The sequence below is a fragment of the Pristiophorus japonicus genome, chromosome 10 (assembly GCF_044704955.1).
Source record: "Pristiophorus japonicus isolate sPriJap1 chromosome 10, sPriJap1.hap1, whole genome shotgun sequence".
NCBI lineage: Eukaryota > Metazoa > Chordata > Chondrichthyes > Pristiophoridae > Pristiophorus > Pristiophorus japonicus.
Genome location: NC_091986.1, coordinates 23,249,274 through 23,264,993, shown reverse-complemented (window position 1 = coordinate 23,264,993; position 15,720 = coordinate 23,249,274). Strand labels below are relative to the sequence as shown.

Genomic DNA, 15,720 nt, shown 5'->3' with positions numbered 1-15,720 from the left:
TTTGTTAACTTAACTCAATTAACCCTGAACTTTTTATTTTCTTCCAGCTATAAAACGATAGACTTCAGAAGTGCGGCACAACCCTGAAGAACAATATATTTTGTGATGCAGGGAAGAGGGGAACTAAATTAAGGTACGTACAACTAACGAAGAATACACAAAGCAACATTTCTTCCCCTCTTTTATATAGAGTCAACAAGTTACCGCTACTTGCTCTAGAAATCACAAAATAGCTATCCCACAAACAATTCTCAACAGTCCTGGCTATGGGATTGTCACATACACGTCAGGTGTACGTGACAATCGCAACCATTCTGGCAAAGTTCAACAGCTTAGTCACTTAATTATAGTGACCTCTTCACCTGCACGGAATCCAGGAAGCTCATCTTAATCTAAAATATATATCTGAAAAGTAGGAAGGACTTACAAAGAGAGAAGATTTTATATAAATACATGCATACCTTTTATTATATAAAGGCACATTGCAAAGTGCTGCAGTACAGAGAGACCTGGGGGTCCTTGTGCATGAGACACAAAAAGTTAGTATGCAGGTACAGTAAGGAATCAGGAAGGCAAATGGAATGTTGGCCTTTATTGCAAGGTGGATGGAGTATAAAAGCAGAGAAGTCCTGCTACAACTGTACAGAGTATTGGTGAGGACACACTTGGAGTACTGCGTACAGTTTTGATCTCTGTATTTAAGGAAGGATATAGTTGCATTGGAAGCTGTTCAGAGAATGTTCACTAGGTTGATTCCGGAGATGCGGGGGTTGACTTATGAGGAAAGGTTGAGTTGGTTGGGCCTATACACACTGGAGTTCAGAAGAATGAGAGGTGATCTTACTGAAACTTATAAGATAATGAGGGGGCTCAACAAGGTGGATGCAGAGAGGATATTTCCACTCATAGGGGAAACTAAAACTAGAGGACATAGTCTTAGAATAAGGGGCCGCCCATTTAAAACTGAAATGAGGAGAAATTTCTTCTCTGAGGGTTGTAAATCTATGGAATTCTCTGCCCGAAAGAGCTATGGAGGCTGGGTCATTGAATATATTTAAGGTGCAGATAGACAGATTTTTGAGCGATAAGGGAGTAAAGGGTTATGGGGAGCGGGCAGGGAAATGGAGCTGAGTCCATGATCAGATCAGCCATGATCAGATCAGCCATGATCTTATTGAATGGTGGAGCAGGCTCGAGGGGCCGAATGGCCTACTCAGGCTATTTCTTATGTTCTCATGTTCTTATGAAGTAAATAAAACAAAAATAATTATAAATGTGTTTAATTGTATAACTAAGTCTTATACAGAAAAAATACTCGTGTTTTTTTTTTAACGGGGTTCCGTGCTATTTTTATAACGGATGGGGCCTCAGAAGCAAAATGGATCGAGTACCCCTGATTCAAATGCCTGATGCCAAAACTATCAGTCAACTTGTGAAGAATGCAACTGTCACAATAAATAATTCAGTGCTGCAATGGTGAAACTAGTCTACACACTTAGGTCCTCAAAGTTTCATCTCCAGAGCATGTGCTACTTTGATATATTTTGATTTGTATTCAAAGTTGAATAAGGAAGGATAGGTGGAGTGCTGGACTATCAGTTGCTATCCTGGCAAAACAACTGTCATGTATTCAACTATCATTGTAACCCATGTATAAGCTGCTTAAAGTTGTACACCTTGAGAATATTGACCACAAGGGGGTGAACTTGTGGGAGACACTCCTAACCTGGACTTTCAAGTATAAAAGGGGAAGCTCCACCCACCTTCATCACTTGAGATCTTGGTAATAAAGGTAACTGGTCACAGAGTGACCACCTCTCAAGTATGGGCCTCGTGTGCATTTATACTGTATAGTAAGGACGTATCATTGGTGACAAGAACTGGGATTTAAACCACGCGAGCATGGCCACTAGCAGCACAGAAGAGAGGTACTGTGTTGGTGATGATTGGGACGACTTTATTGAGAGACTACAGCAAAGTTTTGTCACTAAGGAATGGTTGGGACAGGATTCGGCCGACAAACGCAGGGCTCATCTCCTGACCGTTTGTGCATCCAGAACGTACTCCCTGATGAAGGACCTTCTAGTGCCAGAGAAGCCGGCGGACAAAACGTTCGAAGAGCTCAGTAAGTTGATCGGGGAACACCTTAAACCGGCGAGCAGCATGCACATGGCGAGACACCGGCGGCAAGAAGGGCAAAGCGTTCCAGACTCCGTGGCAGATCTCCAGCGACTGGCGAGCCTATGTAAGTTCCCAGATGCATGCAGAGCGGAGATGCTGTGAGACTTTTTTATTGAGGGCATCGGGCACGCTGGGGTTTTCAGGAAACTGATTGAGACCAAAGACTTGACCTTGGAAGCGGCAGCTAAGATAGCCCAGACATTTATCTCAGGGGAGGAAGAGACCAGAATGATGTATTGACAAAAATCTTGGCTCAAATGCAGCAAACGACCAAGGAGTCAACATTGTTAACACGGCACACAGTTCTCTAGGCAGACAAGGGCAATCGGACATGCCCCAGCATGTAGTCGAACCCAAAGGGGGAATTCAACAGACAATGGCTAGCTGAACGGCAATTCATGCCATCGCAATGGACAATGCTGCCAGTAATGGTGCCATCAACACCTGTTAATGGTGCGTTTAAGGACAGTTACAGAGACAGTCAAAGACGATCGACTGGTGATGGACCTTTTGTTTCCAACAACGGGGCCTCCAGCTCATGCTGGAGGTGTGGAGGCAAACACCCAGCAAGAGCTTGCAGGTATCAGCAATATACCTGCCGAAACTGCAATGTCAGCGGTCACTTGGCGCGTATGTGCAGGAAGCCTGCAGCCAGGTTGATGTACGAGGAGGACGGGCCCGATGTAAGCCCTACGAGGCCAAATGAATACTGGGGGAAATCGCTGGAAGCTGAAGTTCAGCGAGTTCATGTGGAGCACATATACAGGTCATACACCAGGATGCCACCGATCATGATGAAAGTGCTCCTCAATGGCATCCCAGTATTAATGGAGCTAGATACGGGGGCCAGCCAGTCCCTGATGAGTATCAAACAGTTCGAAAGGTTATGGGTGTCCAATGCCAGGAGGCCAAAATTATTGCCGATTGACGCACAGCCTCGGACATATACAAAGGAGATCATTCCAGTGCTAGGCAGTGCCACGGCAGTCGTGACCCACAAAGATTCAGAGAACAGGTTGCCACTCTGGATTGTCCCAGGGGACGGTCCCGCACTACTGGGGAGGAGTTGGCTTGCTGTCATGAACTGGAAATGGGGCGATGCCAATGCAATTTCTTCTGTGGAGCGAGTATTATGCTCACAGATCCTGGACAAATTTGACTCATTATTTCAACCCAGGATCGGCACTTTCATGGGGGTCAAGGTAGTGATTCATGTAAACCCGGACGCCAGGCCAGTACACCACAAGGACAGAGCGGTGCCGTACGTGATGCGGGAAAAGATAGAATGCGAATTGGACTGCCTGCTGAGGGAAGGCATCATCTCGCGAGTCGAATTCAGTGATTGGGCGAGCCCGATCGTGCCGGTGCTCAAGGCGGATGGGTCGATCAGGATATGTGGCGATTACAAGGCCACCATCAATTGGGTGTCACTCCAAGACCAGTACCCGCTACCGAGAGTGGAGGACCTCTTTGCGACGCTATCCGGTGGTAAACGTTTTTCAAAACTGGACCTGACCTCAGCTTACATGACCCAGGAGCTGGCGAGTGAGTCGAAGAAGCTGACCACCATCACGACACACAAGGGGTTGTTTGAGTATAACAGATGTCCGTTCGGGATTCGTTCGGCCGCCGTGATCTTTCAGCGAAATATGGAAAGCCTCCTCAAGTCGATTCCAAGGATGGTGGTTTTTCAAGACGATATCCTCATCACGGGTTACGATACTGAAGAACACCTCCATAACCTGGAGGAGGTGCTGCGCAGACTGGACCGGGTAGGTCTGCGACTGAAAAAGGCTAAGTGCGTCTTCTTAGCTCCAGAGGTAGAATTCCTGGGGAGGAGGGTAGCAGCAGACGGGATCAGACCTACTGCGTCCAAAACGGAAGCGATCCAGAGAGCACCCAGATCCCATAACACGACGGAGCTGCGTTCATTCCTGGGGTTCCTGAACTATTTTGGTAACTTTCTTCCCAAATTGAGCATGCTGTTAAGAGCCGCTACACGTGCTCCTACGCAAAGGTCGCGATTGGGTCTGGGGGGACAGCCAGGAAAGGGCTTTTGATGGTGCATAACAAATTGCGTGCTCTAACAAACTGTTAACGTTGTATGACCTGTGTAAGAAGCTTGTTTTAATGTGCGATGCGTCGTCCTATGGGGTTGGGTGTGTGTTGCAGCATGTGAATGCCAATGGTCAGTTACAGCCGGTAGCTTATGCTTCCAGAAGTCTGTCCAGGCAGAAAGGGGCTACGGGATGGTAGAAAAGGAAGCGCTAACATGTGTATATGCAGTAAAAAAAAATGCACCAGTACCTGTTTGGCAGGAAATTTGAGCTGGTGACAGATCACAAACCCCTAATGTCCCTTTTGGCCGACAACAAGGCCATAAATGCGAATGCATCGGCCCGCATACAGAGGTGGGCACTCATGTTAGCTGCCTATGACTACACAATTCGGCACAGACCTGGCACTGAAAACTGCGCCGATGCACTCAGCAGGCTCCCACTAGCCACCACTGAGGGGGCAACTGAGCATGCTGCTGAGATGGTAATGGCTGTTGAAGCTTTCGAAAGCGAAGGCTCACCTGTGACAGCCCGTCAGATTAAAGTCTGGACAAATAAAGACCCGATACTGTCTTTAGTTAAGAAATGTGTCCTGAATGGGGACTGGGCAGCCACCTATGGGGCATGACCTGAGGAATTTAAACCATTTCATAGGCGCAAGGATGAACTCTCGATTCAGGACGATTGCCTTCTGTGGGGAAACCGATTCGTTATGCCCCAGATGGGCAGAGAGGTGTTTATCAGAGAACTTCACATTGAGCACCCGGGCATTGTCATGATGAAAGCAATTGCCAGGTCACACGTTTGGTGGCCAGGGATAGATGCAGACCTAGAACTTTGTGTTCGCAGGTGCAACACGTGTGCTCAGCTGGGCATGCACCCAGGGAAGCCCCCGTGGTCCTGGCCTGCCAAGCCATGGTCACGCATCCATGGGGACTACGCAGGTCCTTTCATGGGAAAAATGTTTTTGGTTGTAGTAGACGCCTACTCCAAATGGATTGAGTGTGCCATTTTAAATTCAAGCACATCCTCTGCCACGGTAGAAAGTCTGCGGGCAATGTTCGCCGCCCATGGTCTACCGGATGTCTTGGTCAGCGACAATGGCCCGTGCTTCACAAGCATTGAATTCCAGGACTTAATAGCAGGCAATGGAATCAACCATGTCAGAACGGCACCGTTCAAGCCGGCCTCAAACGGCCAGGCGGAACGAGCAGTGAAGATAATCAAACAGGGGATGCTCAGAATCCAAGGGGGTTCCCTACAAAGCCGCTTATCACGCCTCCTGTTGGCCAATAGATCCTGACCACACTCGCTCACAGGGGTTCCATCCGCAGAGCCACTAATTAAAAGGACGCTCAAAACCAGGTTATCCCTTATACACCCTACCATGAAAGAAATTGTTGAGAGCAGCTGTCAGTCACAATGTGACGACCATGACAGGAATGCGAGGGCGCAATGTATTGATGTCAATGACCCTGTTTTTGTCCTTATTACGCTGCAGGGCCCAAATGGCTTGCAGGCACTGTGGTTGCCAAAGAGGGAAATAGGATTCTGGTAGTTAAACTTACCAATGGACAAATCTGCCCCAAACACGTGGATCAAACGAAAAGGAGGTTCAGCAACCCCATAGAAGAAGCAGAGGAAGAACACGACGTAGAGTTTACTCCACCACAGGTGACCGAACACCGGAACCAAGTGGAGGAGAGCCCAGTCACTGTGGGCAGTCCGACAGGCCTGAGGCACTGCAAACAGCAGACACTCAGGCCAGCGCCCAACAACCGGAGCCCCAACTCAGGCGCTCTACAAGGGAGCGTAAACCACCAGAGACTTAACCTGTGGTCCCAATAAGATTTTGGGGGGGAGGTGATGTCATGTATTCAACTATCATTGTAACCCATGTATAAGCTGACCTAAGTTGTACACCTTGAGAACATTGACCACAAGGGGGTAAACTTGTGGGAGACACTCCTCACCTGGACTTTCCGGTATAAAAGGGGAAGCTCCACTCACCTTCATCACTTGAGGTCTTGGTAATAAAGGTAACTGGTTACAGAGTGACCTTCTCTCAAGTATGGGCCTCGTGTGCATTTATACTGTATAGTAAGGATATATCAGCAACAGCATTGCTACGCTTTTAAAACATAGAAATTTACAGCGCAGGAGGCCAATAGAAACATAGAAAATAGGTGCAGGAGTAGGCTATTCAGCCCTTCGAGCCTGCACCGCCATTCAATATCATGGCTGATCATTCCCTCAGTACCCCTTTCCTGCTTTCTCTCCATACCCCTTGATCCCCTTAACAGCAAGGGCCACATCTAACTCCCTCTTGAATATATCCAATGAACTGGCATCAACAACTCTCTGTGGCAGGGAATTCCACAGGTCAACAACTCTCTGAGTGAAGAAGTTTCTTGTCATCTCAGTCCTAAATGGCCTACCCCTTATCCTAAGACTATGTCCCCTGGTTCTGGACTTCCCCAACATCGGAAACATTCTTCCCGCATCTAACCTGTCCAGTCCCGTCAGAATCTTATGTTTCTATGAGATCCCCTCTCATCCTTTTAAACTCCAGTGAATAAAGGCCCAGTTGATCCAGTCTGTACTCATATGACAGCCCAGGCATCCCTGGAATCAGTCTGGTGAACCTTCGCTGCACTCCCTCAATAGCAAGAACGTCCTTCCTCAGACTAGGAGACCAAAATTGAACACAATATTCCAGGTGAGGCCTCACTAAAGCCCTTTAAAACTGCAGTAAGACCTCCCTGCTCCTATATTCAAATCCCCTAGCTATGAAGGCCAACATACCATTTGCCTTCTTCACCGCCTGCTGTACCTGCGTGCCCACTTTCAGTGACCGATGAACCATGACACCCAGGTCTCGTTGCACCTCCCCTTTTTCTAGTCTGCCACCATTCAGATAATATTCTGCCTTCGTGTTTTTGCCCCCAAATCTCACATTTATCCATATTATACTGCATCTGCCATGTATTTGCCCACTCACCTAATCTGTCCAAGTCACCCTGCAGCCTCTTATCGCCCTCCTCGCAGCTCACACCGCCACACAGTTTAGTGCCATCCGCAAACTTGGAGATATTACACTCGATTCCTTCATCCAAATCGTTAATGTATATTGTAAAGAGCTGGGGTCCCAGCACTGAGCCCTGCGGCACCCCACTAGTTAACTGCCTGCCATTCTGAAAAGGACCCGTTTATCCCGACTCTCTGCTTCCCATCTGCCAACCAGTTCTCTATCCACGTCAGTACATTACCCCCAATACCATGCGCTTCGATTTTGTACACCAATCTCTTGTGCGAGACTTTGTCAAAAGCCTTTTGAAAGTCCAAATACACCACATCCACTGGTTCTCCCTTGTCCACTCTACTAGTTACATCCTCAAAAAATTCCAGAAGATTCGTCAAGCATGATTTCCCTTTCATAAATCCATGCTGACTCGGTCCGATCCTGTCACCGCTTTCCACATGGGCTGCTATTTCATCCTTAATGATTGATTCCAACATTTTCCCCACTACTGATGTCAGGCTAACCGGTCTATAATTACCCGCTTTCTCTCTCCCTCCTTTTTTAAAAAAAAAAGTGCCTTACATTAGCTACCCTCCAGTCCATAGGAACTGATCTAGAGTCGATAGACTGTTGGAAAATGATCACCAATGCATCCACTATTTCTAGGGCCACTTCCTCAAGTACTCTGGGTTGCAGACTATCAGGACCTGGGGATTTATCGGCCTTTAATCCCATCAATTTCCCCAACACAATTTCCCGCCTAATAAGGATATCTTTCAGTTCCTCATTCTCACAAGACCCACTGTCCCCTAGTACATTCGGAAGGTTATTTGTATCTTCCTTTGTGAAGACAGAACCGAAGTATTGGTTCAATTGGTCTGCCATTTCTTTGTTCCCCATTATAAATTCACCTGAATCCAAATGCAAGGGACCTACGTTTGTCTTTACCAATCTTTTTCTCTTCACATATTTATCGAAACTTTTGCAATCAGTTTTTATGTTCCCTGCAAGCTTCCTCTCGTAAACTATTTTTCCCTTCTTAATTAAACCCTTAGTCATCCTCTGTTGAATTCTAAATTTCTCAGTCCTCAGGTTTGTTGCTTTTTCTAACCAATTTATATGCCTCTTCCTTGGTTTTAACACTATCCTTAATTTCCCTTGTTAGCCATGGTTGAGCCACCTTCCCAGTTTTATTTTTACTCCAGACAGGGATGTACAATTGCTGAAGTTCATCCATGTGATCTTTAAATGTTTGCTTATCCACCATCAACCCTTTAAGTATCCTCTGCCAGTCTATTCTAGCCTATTCACACCTCATACCGTCGAAGTTCTCTTTCCTTAAGCTCAGGACCCTAGTTTCCAAATTAACTTTGTCACTCTCCATCTTAATAAGGAATTCTACCATATTATGGTCACTTTTCCCCAAAGGGCCTCGCACAACAAGATTGCTAATTATTCCCTTCTCATTACACATCACCCAGTCTAGGATGGCCAGCTCCCTGGTTGGTTCCTCGAAATATTGGTCTAGAAAACCATCCCTAATACACTCCAGGAAATCCTCCTCCACCGCATTGCTACCAGTTAGGTTAGCCCAATCTATATGTAGATTAAAGTCGCCCATGATTACTGCTGTACCTTTATTGCACACATCCCTTATTTCTTGTTTGATGCTGTCCCCAACCTCACTGCTACTATTTGGTGGTCTATACACAACTCCCACTAGCGTTTTCTGCCCTTTGGAATTCCGCAGCTCCACCCATACCGATTCCACATCATCCAGGCTAATGTCCTTCCTTACAATTGCATTGATTTCCTCTTTAACCAGCAACGCCACCCCGCCTCCTTTTCCTTTCTGTCTATCCTTCCTAAATGCTGTATACCCTTGGATGTTGAGTTCCCAGCCTTGGTCACCCTGGAGCCATGTCTCCATGATGCCAATCACATCGTATCCATTGACTGCTATCTGCGCAGTTAATTCATCCACCTTATTCCGAATACTCCTCGCATTGAGGCTTAGAGCCTTCAGGCTTGTCTTTTTAACACACTTTGCCCCTTTTGAATCTTGCTGTAATGTGTGCCTTTTTGCTTTTTGCCTTGGGTTTCTCTGCCCTCCACTTTTACTATTCTCCTTTCTATCTTTTGCTTCTGATCCCCTTCTATTTCCCTCTGTCTCCGTGCATAGGTTCCCATCCCCCTGCCATATTAGTTTAACTCCTTCCCATCAGCACTAGCAAACACTCCCCCTAGGACATTGGTTCCGATCCTGCCCAGGTGCAGACCGTCCGGTTTGTACTGGTCCCATCTCCCCCGGAACCGGTTCCAATGTCCCAGGAATTGAATCCCTCCCTTCTGCACCATTTCTCAAGCCACGTATTCATCTGAGCTATCCTGCGATTCCTACTCTGACCAGTACGTGGCACTGGTAGCAATCCTGAGATTACTACTTTTGAGGTCCTACTTTTTAAATTTAACTCCTAGCTCCCTAAATTCGTCTCGTAAGACCTCATCCCGTTTTTTTTACCGATATCGTTGGTACCTATATGCATCATGACAACTGGCTGTTCACCCTCCCTTTTCAGAATGTCCTGCACCCGCTCCGAGACATCCTTGACCCTTGCACCAGGGAGGCAACTACCAGCCTGGAGTCTCGGTTGCAGCCGCAGAAATGCCTATCTAGTCCACTTACAATTGAATCCCCTATCACTATCGCTCTCCCACTCTTTTTCCTGCCCTCCTGTGCAGCAGAGCCAGTCACGGTGCCATGAACTTGGCTGCTGCTGTTCTCCCCTGATGAGTCATCCCCCTCAACAGTACTCAAAGCGGTGTATCTGTTTTACAGGGGGATAACCGCAGGGGACCCCTGCACTACCTTCCTTGCATTGCTCTTCCTGTTGGTCTTCCATTCCTTATCTGGCTGTGGACCCTTTACCTGCGGTAAGACCAAGTCACTAAATGTGCTATTCACGTCATTCTCAGCATCGTGCATGCTCCAGAGTGAACTCACCCCCAGCTTCAGCTGCGCAATGCAGTCCGTCAGGAGCTGGAGGCGGATACACTTCCCTCACATGTAGTCGTCAGGGACACCGGAAGTGTTCCTGACTTCCCACATAGTACAGGAGGAGCATAACACGTGTCCGAGCTTTCCTGCCATGACTTAACCCTTAGATACACTTAAATTGGCAACAATGCTAAAAGTTAATTAGTGATATATAAGGACGGGAGAGTGGAGAGCATCAATTCCAACTGTCGCAGGAGAGAGAGTGGAGAGCACCAGTTCCAACTGTCGCAGGAGAGAGAGAGGAGAGCACCAGCCCAATACGGCCCATCGTGCCCACGCCGGCCAACAAAGAGCCACACGGCCCTCGGTCAGCAGCCCTGAAGGTTACATATAAACCTATGAACAACGAACAATGACGGAAAGGCAAAGAGCACCCATCCCAGCCAGTCCGCTCCACACAACTGCAACACCCCTTGCACCGAAACATTCTACACTCCACCCCAACTGGAGCCATGTGATCTCCTGGGAGAGGCAAAAAAACCATATATAAACTAAATTAAGCCTTCTACAATAGAACTGAGAAAAAGCACCAATGCAATTCAAGTTATTCTAAAGCAGCCTTACCTAGAACTTCCTTGAAAGGATTTTCAGATGTGATTGGAATCCTGCAGGTTGGGCACTGGGTGCTGTTTTTCAGCCAAGACTGCATGCACATGATGCAGAAGACATGGTTGTTTGAACAGATAACTGGGTGGCGCACCTAAAACATTTGCAAAATGGGCAATAATTGAGGTTAACACATCCACACAACTGGCTCTTTTAAATGAGCCTGATCACATATTATACTTAACTGTAGCAATACAGTGGCATGATGCATTGGTTAGAGACATAACTTCAATAATGAATTACAACTATTACATTAAAAAACATTCTGAAAAATATATCACTTAGTTTCATTGAATTCTCCTCTTCTGACCAGTGATCCCCATATCTAAACTAGTACAAGTGACCGTATAAAAATAACGAGTACACATAATTATAGCTCTGAAAGCCCATTTCATCAAAAAATACTCGAGGGTGCTTATGTCAAGTCTCTTGCCGGAATCAGAAGATCGTGGGTTCAAGTCCTACTCCAAACATAATCTAGGCCAACACTCCATTGCAGTACTGAGAGTTCTGCACTGCTGCAGGCACCCTCCTTCCGATGAGACGTTAAACCGATGCCCCGTTAGCCCTCTCAGGTGGACGCAAACGTATTCAAAGAGCAGGGGATTTTTCCTGGTTCTGGCCAATATTTATCCCTCGACCACTACCCAAAACAGATTATCTGGTCATTTATTTCAGCGCTGTTTGTGGAACCTTACTTTGCGCAGATGGGCTGCCACATTTCCTACATAACAATGACTACATTTCAAAAGTAAAACAGTATTGGCTGAAAAAACACATTGGGATATTCTGAGGTTATGAAATCATAGAAATTTACAGCACGGTAGGAGGCCATTTCAGCCCATCGTGTCCACAAAGAGCTATCCAGCCCTAATCCCACTTTCCAGCTCTCGGTCCGTAGCCCTGTAGGTTACGGCACTTCAAGTGCACATCCAAGTACTTTTTAAACTTGGTGAGGGTTTCTGTCTCTACCACCCTTTCAGGCAGTGAGTTCCAGAGCCCCACTGCTCTCTGGATGAAGAAATGGACCCTCATATCTCCTCTAACCTCCTACAAATTACTTTAAATTTATGCCCCCTAGTTGTTGACCCCCTAAGGGAAATAGGTCCTTCCTATCCAGTCCTAGGCCCCTCATAATTTCATGCACCTCAATGAGGTCTCCACTCAGCCTTCTCTGTTCCAAAAGGTACTATATAAATACAAGTCTTTATTTATATAACACATTTTTGGACTCATCAAAGTGTGCCTTTTATAAGCACAAGAAAAAAAATCATAAAAAGCAATCTTTCACAATCCTCAACCACCTTTTTGGATGTCACACGTGCCATGATCACAGGTTACAATAATTATAACATATGAGGCTGTTCAGATCAAACCGCTTTTTTTCCCTCTCATTCAAAAAAATGTTGCAAAGCGATACTAGGCAATTTAAGGCACTTCAATGAAAAAGATGCGAAACACACGAAAAGTTCTGGGGCGGGGAAAAAAAGTGCACAAAAAGCAACTTTTCTAAAAGTGCTCAGTGTGGTGAAAAGATCGACACACTGGCCGGGCGCTGCAGCTGCCATTAACACACTTTGTTTTGATCGCTCAACAAAGTGATGCGGAAGTGGAGTGTAACCCAGAGAGACAGAGAGAGAGAGTTGAGTACCCCTTCCTTTCAAACTTCAGCTAGCTGGGAGGTCTGCATTGGCTAGTTTGCATCGATTTCACAGAAATGAACTGGGGGGAACACACACACACACACACACACACACGGCTCTGTGTCCCAAATTTCACCACTCTCCTTTCCCAGTGCAGGTTTCATTGCATTTAACGAGGAGGAGGGGGAAGAAACATCCGCCATAGAAAAAAAATTGCAGTGAAAAGAAAAGTTTGGGGGGAGGGCGCGGGAAATGCACATTCTCCATTAGTTCGGTTGCAAATTTTTGCAAGAGTCCCAACCCTCCCTGCAGACACCCACCCCCCCAAAAAAAAACAATGCACTTTCTCCATGAGTTCGGTTGCAATTGCTGCCCAGAGTGTCAGTGCTCCCTGCAGACACCGACCTCCTCTCTCTCTCTCTCTCTCCACTCTCAAGGCACTTTCTCGATTAGTTTAGTTGCAATTTTTGCAAGAGTCCTAATCCCCCCCACTTGCTCTGCACTCCCTGCAGACACCTCCCCCTCTCCAAATGCACTTTCTCCAGGAGTTCGGTTGCAGTAGTTACTCAGACCTCCTGCCGCCCGCCCCCCCAGCACAGTACCTTGCCCAAGCAGATGTGGCAGGCGATGGGCAGAGTGAGGTTGAGTGTAACATTCTGAACGTTCTGAAGCGCCGGCTTCTGCATTGTCCCTGGAACCCCGGCCCGAAGCGCGCGGCCCACTCGTGCACTCTCCCCCGCGGGTGCACGCTGCCCCTCGCGCACTCTCCCCCGCGGGTGCACGCTGCCCCTCGCGCACTCTCCCCCGCGGGTGCACGCTGCCTCTCGCGCACTCTCCCCCGCGGGTGCAGCCAGCCCTACTCGTGCACTTTAAGACCCCTCTCCTCCTCCCAGGGTGATTATGTTCCAAGGGCAAAATGTCTCCTTTCTTAGCCACAACATAGAAACATAGGAAATAGGTGCAGGGATAGGCCATTCGGCCCTTCGAGCCTGCACCACCCATTCAATATGATCATGGCTGATCATTCCCTCATTACCCCTTTCCTGCTTTTTCTCCATACCCCTTGATCCCCTTAGCCGTAAGGGCCATATCTAACTCCCTCTTGAATATATCCAATGAACTGGCACCAACAACTCTCTGCGGCAGGGAATTCCACAGGTTAACAACTCTTTGAGTGAAGAAGTTTCTCCTCATCTCAGTCCTAAATGGCCTACCCCTTATCCTAAGACTGTGTCCCCTGGTTCTGGACTTCCCCAACATCGGGAACAATTTAACCTGTCCCGTTCCGTCAGAATCTTGTATGTTGCTATGAGATCCCCTCTCATCCTTCTAAACGCCAATGTATAAAGGCCCAGTTGATCCAGTCTCTCATCATATGTCAGTCCAGCCATCCCAGGAATCAGTCTGGTGAACCTTCGCTGCACTACCTCAATAGCAAGAATGTCCTTCCTCAGATTAGGAGACCAAAACTGAACACAATATTCCAGGTGAGGCCTCGCCAAGGCCCTGTACAACTGCAGTAAGACCTCCCTGCTCCTATACTCGAATCACCTAGCTATGAAGGCCAACATACCATTTGCCTTCTTCACCACCTGCTGTACCTGTATGCCAATTTTCAATGACTGATGAACCATGACACCCAGGTCTCGTTGCACCTCCCCTTTTCTAATCTGCCACCATTCAGATAATATTTTGTCTTCGTGTTTTTCCCCCAAAGTGGATAACCTCACATTTATCCACATTATACTGCATCTGCCATGCATTTGCCCACTCACCTAACCTGTCTAAGTCACCCTGCAGCCTCTTAGCGTCCCCCTCACAGCTCACACCGCCACCCAGTTTAGTGTCATCTGCAATCTTGGAGATATTACACTCAATTCCTTCATCCAAATCATTGATGTATATTGTAAAGAGCTGGGGTCCCAGCACTGAGCCCTGCGGCACTCCACTAGTCACTGCCTGCCATTCTGAAAAGAACCCGTTTATCCCGACTCTCTGCTTCCTGTTTGTCAACCAGTTCTCTATCCACGTCAGTATATTACCCCCAATACCATGTGCTTTGATTTTGCACACCAATGTCTTATGTGGGACCTTGTTAAAAGCCTTTTGAAAGTCCAAATACACCACATCCACTGGTTCTCCCTTGTCCACTCTACTAGTTACATCCTCAAAAAATTCCAGAAGATTTGTCAAGCATGATTTCCTCTTCATAAATCCATGCTGACTTGGACCGATCCTGTCACTGCTTTCCAAATGTGCTGCTATTTCATCTTTAATAATTGATTCCAACATTTTCCCCACCGCTGATGTCAGGCTAACCGATCTATAATTACCCGCTTTCTCTCCCTCCCTTTTTAAAAAGTGGTGTTGCATTAGCTACCCTCCAGTCCATAGGAACTGATCCTGAGTTGATAGACTGTTGGAAAATGATCACCAATGCAGTCACTATGTCTAGGGCCACTTCCTTTAGTACTCTGGGATGCAGACTATCAGGCCTCGGGGATTTATTGGTCTTCAATCCCATCAATTTCCCGAACACAATTTCCCGCCTAATAAGGATATCCTTCAGTTCCTCCTTCTCACTAGACCCTCGGTCCCCTAGTACTTCCGGAAGGTTATTTGTGTCTTCCTTCGTGAAGACAGAACCAAAGCATTTGTTCAATTGGTCTGCCATTTCTTTGTTCCCCATTATAAATTCACCTGAATCCGACCGCAAGGGACCTACGTTTGTCTTCACTAATCTTTTTCTCTTCACATATCTGTAGAAGCTTTTACAATCAGTTTTTATGTTCCCGACAAACTTCTTCTCGTACTCCATTTTCCCCCTCTTAATTAAAACCTTTGTCCTCCTCTGCTGAATTCTACATTTCTCCTAGTCCTCAGGTTTGCTGTTTTTTCTGGCCAGTTTATATGCCTCTTCCTTGGATTTAACACTATTCTTAATTTCCCTTGTTAGCCATGGTTGAGCCACCTTCCCCATTTTATTTTTATTCCTATCTTTCCTTGTGATATTGCATCCCCACCCCTCCCAAAAAAAAACCCGAGATGTAGTTTTTTTAAACAATACTTGGACTTGAATTTTGGGGTTATGATTAGGAAGTTTGCAGATGACACTAAAATTGGCTGTGTGGTTGATAATGAAGAGAGCTGCGG

At 46.8% G+C, this 15,720-nt stretch overlaps 1 protein-coding gene across 4 annotated transcripts in view; it reads right to left on the bottom strand.

The window, feature by feature from the left end:
• The window catches only part of obi1 (ORC ubiquitin ligase 1), a 45,861-nt gene extending 32,570 nt beyond the window's left edge, over nt 1-13,291 (bottom strand). For 2 of the 4 annotated variants that reach the window (XM_070891698.1, XM_070891701.1), the window contains exons 1-2: nt 13,170-13,291; nt 10,883-11,018 (exon numbers count right to left, since the gene is read on the bottom strand). In XM_070891698.1, coding sequence (XP_070747799.1) covers nt 10,883-11,018; nt 13,170-13,253 — 220 coding nt within the window. In that variant the 5' untranslated portion in view covers nt 13,254-13,291. Of the gene's footprint in view, nt 1-10,882; nt 11,019-12,228; nt 12,837-12,972; nt 13,008-13,169 lie in introns of those variants that run through there. The other 2 variants (XM_070891700.1, XM_070891699.1) reach the window with 2 other exon arrangements.
• Between the last annotated feature and the right edge of the window lie 2,429 nt (nt 13,292-15,720).